This window comes from Myotis yumanensis, unplaced genomic scaffold, assembly GCF_028538775.1.
Source record: "Myotis yumanensis isolate MYYU_CA2020_CCGP unplaced genomic scaffold, mMyoYum1.0.hap1 SCAF_1, whole genome shotgun sequence".
Taxonomy (NCBI): domain Eukaryota; kingdom Metazoa; phylum Chordata; class Mammalia; order Chiroptera; family Vespertilionidae; genus Myotis; species Myotis yumanensis.
This window is the reverse complement of record NW_027223752.1, coordinates 68,086,345-68,094,140: the sequence shown is the minus strand read 5'-3', so window position 1 is coordinate 68,094,140 and position 7,796 is coordinate 68,086,345. Positions and strand designations below refer to the sequence as shown.

The window sequence follows — 7,796 nt, the reverse complement described above, 5'->3', positions numbered from 1 at the left end:
GCACATCTCCTAGTGGGGATGTGCCCGCAACCCAGGTACATGCCCTTGACCGGAATCGAACCCGGGACCCTTCAGTCCACAGGCCGACGCTCTATCCACTGAGCCAAACCGGTTTTGGCGATGTTGCATTTTTTACAAATTGAAGGCAAGACCCTCCACCAGCAAAAAGATTACAACTCGTTTTATTGTGATACTTTATTGCAGTGGTCTGGAACCGAATCTGAAGTATATCTGAGGTATGCCTGTGTTTCAGAATAGGTATTATACCTAATGCCCTTTCATCCCCTTAATACTTCATTCAGTGCATATTTCTTACAAACAAGGTATTTTCTTATATGACCACAGTGCACTTATCAAATTCAGGAAATTGAACATTGATACAATATATTAATCTATTGACCCATGATTTTCCTCCATTGTGCCAGTAGTCATACAGGATCCAGTCTAGGACCCTATGCTCCACTTAGTCATCCTGTCTCTTTACTCTTTTTTCTTTTATTATATATTCTATTGATTTCAGAGATGAAGGGAGAGGGTCAGAGAGATAGAAACATCCATGATGAGAGAGAATCATTGATCGGTTGCCTCCTCCACACTCCTACTGGGGATGGATCCTGCAACCCAGGCATGTGCCCTGACCAGGAATCGAACCAGCCACCTCCTGGTTCACAGGTAGATGCTCAACCATTGAGCCATGTCGGCTGGGCTGTCTCTTTACTCTTTAGCCTCTTTTAATCTGAAATAGTTCCTCAGTCTTTTTTGACCTTGGCATTTTTTTGAAGAGTACAAATTGTTTTATAGAACAACTAGAGGCCCAGTGCACAGCCCAGCCTGTGCCCTCTCGCAGTCTGGGACCCCTTGGGGGATGACCACCTGCTGGTTTGGGCCCATTCCCCAGGGATCGGGCCTAAGCTGGCAATCAGACATCCCTCTGGCAGCCAGGGAGCCCTTGGGGGATGTCCATTTGCCAGTGGGGAGCAGGCCTAAGCTGCAGTCAGACATCCTTAGTGCTGCTGAGGAGGTAGGAGAGGCTCCCACCACCACCGCTGTACTGGCAGCCATCAGCCTGGCTTGTGGCTGAGCAGAGCTCCCCCTGTGGAAGCGCACTGACCACCAGGGGGCAGCTCCTGCATTGAGCATCTGCCCCCTGGTGGTCAGTGTGTGTCATAGTGACCAGTCATTCCCAGTCTTTCTGCTGTTAGGGGTCAGTTTGCATATTACCCTTTTATTATATAGGATAGAGGCCTGGTGCATGGATGGGGGGCGGCTGGTTTGCCCTGAAGGGTGGGGCTCCCCACTGGGGTGCCTAGCCAGCCTGGGTGAGGGGCTGATGGCTGTTTTCAGGCTGGCCACACCACCTTTAGGGTGGGGGGTCCCGACGGGAGTGCCTGGCCAGTCTGGCTGAAGGGCTGAGGGCCGTTTTCAGGCTGGCCAAGCCTCCCCAGCGACAGAAGCTCCCAGCCTCTCCTTTTTTTCTTTTCTTTTCTTTTTTTCTGGGAATTATTTACCTTCTATAATTGAAACTTTGTAGCCTGGGGCCATGGCTTGGCTTCCTCCATCGCCAGGGGCAACCCATGGCTCCAGCTCAGTGGCCACGCTGGCTGAAAGTAGGTATCTGGGATTTATTTACCTTCTATAATTGAAACTTTGTTGCCTGAGAGGAGCTTAGAGCCAGCCAGGGTGGGTGGGAGGGAAAGCCTCCTGCGCTCCAGCTCTGTGGCCACGGCTGCTGAAAGCAGGTATCTGGGGTTTGTTTAGCTTCTATAATTGAAACTTTGTTGCTTTCGGAGTTCAGAGCCGGGCCGCGGCAGGCGGGGAACCTTGGCTTCCTCCATCCCTGGAGCAAGGAAGCCTCCCGCTCATTCCAGCTCCGTGGCTGCCTGCCGCCATCTTTGTTGGCAGTTAATTTGCATATCTCACTGATTAGCCAATGGGAGGCGTAGCAAAGGTATGGTCAATTACCATGTTTGTCTATTACTAGGTAAGAAGATGCTTCCTGATCTGTGTTTGCCTGATGTGGCACAATGATAGATTCAGGCTCTGCCTTACCAGTGAGCAGTATGTAAGTGCTGTGTCCTTAGAGATCACATTAATTTTGACCACTTGTTTATGGAATTATTGAGTTTCTCCACTGTATAGCTACTATTTTTCCTTTTATAAGTATTTTTAAGGAGGTAGATTATGTATACATCTTTATTTTCCATTATTATGAAAGCAATTAGAATGCTAGAAAATACAGATGAACACAAAGAAAACACTTGAGTATTTAACCTTCCAGTTCCTTATGGATGCATAGATAAGACATGGTTTACTATGTAACTTGTTTTTCTCATCTAACAATATCAGGTAAGCATCTCACTGAGCCTTTCTTCACTCACAAGTATACACAAATGAGACAGACATGGCAGCTGGGAGCATGGGTCTCACACAAATCATGCAGGAAGTTACATACAACCAAAAGGAACTAAGGGTCCGATCAGAGCGTAGTGCATGAAATATATGAAGTCATAAATGTTAAGTTAGAAAATTTTCTATTTCTGATTGAAGCCAGGACACATTGATTAAGCCAAACCTCACTATTTGGGGAATAATTATTTATAGGCATATAATTCATCTAAGTTATTCTAACAACCTGACCCCTCACTTTTGAGTAGTAGGAGAAATACCTAGAAAACTTAGAATTCTGACAGCTTTCATTCATATTCTCCATCCGTATTGGTTTTATAGGACAAGGCAGCATTGAGCCTTTGCCATCCCTGGCTGGAACCCCTCCCTCAGGCTCTAGCTGGATGCCCCCCCCCCCCTTTTTCTTTTCTAGGAAAAGTTCCTAGTGTCAGTCTGGAAGTCTGGTACCCATACTTTGGTTAGAAGCTGAATTTTGATGTGAAAATGTCTCATCAGAACTTTGGAAGCCCCCTGAGGACAAAAGCCATGTGTTTTCTCTCATTAAAATACTCAATAAATGATGTCAGATCAAGGATTTCTTTGACTCCGTCCCCCCACCCCCCCCCCCACCCCAAGTTTATTGGGATAATATTGGTTAGTAACTTAAATTTCAGGTGTACACCTTTATAAAACATCTGTATTGTGTGCTCACCACAGAAGCCCAGTCTCCTTCTGTCACCATATATTTACCCTCTCATCCTCCCCCACCTCACTTCCCCTTTGGTAACCACCACCAATCTGTCGGCTTTGACTCCGTTTTAATCTGATTTGAGGATGGCTCTGGACAGCTTCCAAGAGTTGTTCTTAATAGTGGTGAGAAAATTAAAATACTTCAGTTTCTAAGCACCTGGGAAGTAGTTTTCCCTGTGCATTGAGCGGAAACTCCTTTCTGAGCCACATCAATAACCTTAGACAAAGGAATACCCCCAGACCTGCCAAAATTGAGCAAATCCAGTAATTGCTAAACCTGGTAATTAGGTACCCACTGAAGGGTAGGCAGAATTAATTTTAGCAAAAAGTATTTAATAAAATAATATTTTCATTACAAAGCCTGAGCTGGGCTGACAAATCTAATTCCTGGTGTGTGGGAACCAAGCAGTATAGCTCCACATCCCTGAAAACGTGGGTTGCAGCAGCTAGAGAAGGTGCTAGAAGTTTCTGGTGGGGAAGGGAAGCTCCCCCGAGGGATTATGGGCTTTGGGGCAGCCACAGAGGATGAAGTGTCCTGAGTGGGTTCCTTTGGGGTTTGAAAGGTGGGAGCTGTGCCTGGTAGTCATCCTGGGGAAGACCAAATTCCATACTGACCTTGCATCTCCCACAAGTTCATCAACCTGGGCATTCACTGAAGCGGAAATGTGGCTTGCTGGGTGTAATTCTAATTTCGCTGCCTCTGGCTCTGCAGCTCCTTTTCCGGACCCTTTTTTAGGGCGCAGGTTTTCACCCAGGCCCTGGCCAGCAGCGATCCCCCTGTTCTCAGTTCCTGCTTACACACCCTGAGTTCCCGGAGCGCCAACGCCCAGCCAGGGCGGGTAATAATCGCAGCGAACGGCAGGGGGCGCCCGAATCCGGCTGCGCAGGGTCTGCGCGCGCGGCGTCCTGCAGGGGGCGCTCTCGCGCCGGGCGCCGAGCGGGGAAAGCGAGTCAGGTCCCGCACGTCCGCGACCCGACCCGTGACCAGAGCGCCCCGGCCCGGCCCTTCCGGACGGTTGTGGTCAGTTTATAAGGAGCGCGCCCGGCCGGCCGCTGAGGTCGTGGTCGTTTGCATCCTCCGCGCGCGTCGGTCGCCCCGCCCCGCCCCGCCCCGCCCCCAGGTGAGCCGGCCCCAGGCTGCCTTGGAGAGTTCGTTGGTCTGTTGGCGCCCACAGAGTGCGGTCCTAGGGGCTGAAATTTCATCAACATCTTGGATTTTTTTTTTTAATCTAGATTTGGCATTCTACACTGCGGTCATCATGAAGGTTTTCCGAGTCCTGATGAAAAATAAGGAAGTAAGTATTTAAAGCAATGAAAAAATCTTGACTACAATTTTTGATTTTTAAAGATGAGCAGGTGGTGCATAGCTATTCTGTTACATTTCACTTCGAAGCAGCGGTATTTGCCCTTAATTTAACGAATTCAATGTTCTCTGTTAGCTTATTCCTTTGGCGTTCATCATAACGGCGGCAGCGAGCGGAGCGTCATCTTTTGCTGTCTATTCCCTTAATAAAAAACCCGATGTGATGTAAGTAGACATCATTCATAGACACGTTTTTAGAAATGTTGGGAGACCTGCAGCTTATGAAATGTATGACATCAATTTCCTTCTTCCCCTCCCCCCTACCCGCCGCCCGGACAAAACCGCCCAGCTGAGAAGGGGAGTCAGGGCTGGGAAGCATCCTGGTGTCAGAAGACTGCAAATTGTGATTTTCATAAAATTAGTTCGTTCCTTAGTTCTCAGTGTCCTTCCATCCACTGCCACTCCCTCTTCTCCGGCAGCAAAGTAAAGTTTGATAAAGTTTTGACATTTAAAATTCTTAAATGGTCTTTTGGGCTATCAGACTTAGATCATTTTAAATGTTCAGTTTACTAAAAAAATGAAATAAAATTTCAGTTTACTGGAAAGATCGTTCCCAATGCAGTAGAGTTTGTAGATTTAGTTGTTTGCAATGGACCCAGTCTCAGCTGTGGATATAAGTGAAATACCAGGCTTCCTGGGACACGGGGAAAAGAGAAACTTGGAACTGAGCTCGCAGGGCTGGAAAGGGCATCTCTGGGAGCGGGACCCAGGACCCCGCGGTTCACCCCCTGCAGCGGCCGAGCCCAGCCCTCCTGCTGGTCCTGTGGGCAAGGACATTTGTGCTTCCTCCTGGCCTGGGCTTCCACCCCTGCTGCTCTTTGGCTTGTGAGAAGGTTCTCCAGTCGAGCCCAGTAAGGGGAATCCAGACCTCCTCACCTGCAGAGGAAATAGCCCCTAGTGTCTGAGCCAAACGGAAGCTCCCGTCAATTGCAGCTCACCAACGGATGGAAGCCTTCGTTAGCATGCAGTCCGGATCTGTCCCTAGCATGTTTATAGACCCCATATCAGGGCTGGTTTAAATTCACCTATGTTAATATTTCATCAGCTTTCTTTTCTGTTTAGCATTGATAGAAAAAGAAATCCAGAACCTTGGGAAAATGTGGATCCCACTGTACCTGGAAAGGTAATTGCCGCATTAAAAAGTGATTTACATTTAGCCAAGCCTTAGCATCATTGTCAGCAAAATAGGTTTAATACCTTTCACTTTTAGGGTGCCATTTGGTGTATGTAGTGTTAAAGAGAGTGTTACAGAGTTGTAGAGATCTAGTTCAGACTCTTGTTCATTATTCACAGGCAATTTTATTTTTAAAAATATATATATTTTTATTGCAGAGAGCAGAAGGGAGAGGGAGATAGGAACATCAGTGATTAGAGAGAGTCATTGATCAGCTGCCTCCTGCATATCCCCTACTGGGGATCGACCCCACAACCCGGGCATGTGCCCTGACTGGGAATCAAACCATAACCTCCTGGTTCATGTGTCGCCGCTCAACCACTGAGCCACACCAGCTGAGCTTCACAGGTGATTTAGACAACTTGGCCTCTCTGAGGCTCTCAGAATCTATAAAATGGGTACAATAACAGGCTTAAGAGGATTAAAGAAGATAAAATACAGAGAGTCCTTTAGCACCATGCCTGGCCCATATATTAATATCTCACTTTTTCCATTATTTATCTAAAGTTAATACAAGGTGTATTATGGACCATTACAGGAGCTCCTGAAAATAGAAGTTGCATTTTAAGCAAAAGTAGCTAATATTCACTTACCTTTTTGAGACTATTGCAAATACTTTTTACATTTTAAATATTTTGGAAGTGAGAAACATTTAGTCTGTTAGATTGCACACTATTTCGGTCTGTCAGGAAAGCTATTTTATTTTTAAACAAAACTTTCAAATAACACAGTTTGACCTGGTGAGGACACTTAGGATCTTTTAAAACTACCTACATCGCCTAGGTCCTGGGGTAATAGAAGAATTGCGAGGGTAAATGAGAATCTCTGAATGTGAGTCCTTTAATTGAGTAATTACAATGAGGAAATTTTGCCACACCCTGTGCTAGGAGCATTACACATCCACGCACAGGGAGCAGATTACTTTGTAAACTTATAGAACCATGGGAAATTTAAAAATCTAGATCTTGTTAAATGAAAGGGGGCAGATGGATAAGACCTTTCTCTCTGATCCTGTAACACTCAGGAACCCAAGGGCTTTTTGGAGGTTTAGTATGATAGAAACCAACCCATATTACTGTTTGTCCATGCTTTAGAGATGGGAAGAAGAGGTGATTGTTTGGCTATAAATGCTAAGGTGATGCTTTTTCTAAAGGGGAGTGTGGACAAATCCCAAAGGGGGATGTAAGGATGAAGGACAGATCCTAACGAAATGCTTTATTTTGCTTTTTTATTTAAGCTTATAACAATCAACCAACAATGGAAACCCATTGAAGAGTTGCAGAAGGTCCGAAGGGCAACCAGATGACCAGTCCTGGCCTCTTTCTTCCATAGAGCGCTCTATGAATCTAGCGGAAACACTTCTGCACAATCTAGATTATGGAGCCAGTGTGCGGAAGTGCTTCTGCTACGTTTCTAGGGCTTGCCTACACTCTTGACTCTGAATAAGGAATTATAAAGTTGGCACAGCACTAACCACAGTCTAAAAATAAATTTCTTGTTGTAAATTTGAATTTTGAATATTGAAATATTTATGTTTATGATGCCTGAATGTTTTAACATTTATAAAGATTCATAAATTTTATTATCTATAATAAAACACCATTTGTGCAAGATTTCTTAAAGATTAGATACCTATTTAAATGGAGGAGAAAGTCTTATGGGAGAAAAAACATTTTAAAGCATAGAGTCATATTTTAATATTCAGTGCAAATTTCTGTGTAAACTTTTATTCATCCACTAGAAATTTATTAAGCACCTACTGTTGGCTCAGCTCTGTTTAGATACAGGTGAGATAAAGCAATGAACAAATCCAAATATTGAATGACAGTACAGGACAATACAGTGAAGGACAATGAAGAAGAGATGGGGTATGAGATGTGCACGAAGGCTGTACTGGGATTCTGGTGGTGAGTGGGAATGTGGGGTCTGCTGAGATTGGCCCTATGATGACCCTGTGAGGGTGGTTGGGGGGGAGGGTGCACAGCACCCTGCAGTGTCTGGGGCCCCTCTTTGCTCTGGCCAGTGGTGACTTGGAGACCAAAGGTGCAATCAAACCCAGCGAGCCCTTGGGTTCCCCTCGGAGTGTTCCATAAAATTGCTTTGTTAACTTAAAATATATATATA

General features: G+C 45.6%; 1 protein-coding gene across 1 annotated transcript; it reads left to right on the top strand.

Annotated features, from left to right (window-relative positions):
* Positions 1-4,235: 4,235 nt before the first annotated feature.
* Positions 4,236-7,183, top strand: CUNH15orf48 (chromosome unknown C15orf48 homolog). Its single transcript, XM_070404718.1, has 4 exons — positions 4,236-4,430; positions 4,575-4,663; positions 5,561-5,621; positions 6,910-7,183. The coding sequence occupies exons 1-4, from the start codon at positions 4,395-4,397 to the stop codon at positions 6,976-6,978; spliced, it is 255 nt and encodes an 84-aa protein (XP_070260819.1). The 5' UTR covers positions 4,236-4,394; the 3' UTR covers positions 6,979-7,183.
* The last annotated feature ends 613 nt before the right edge of the window (positions 7,184-7,796 follow it).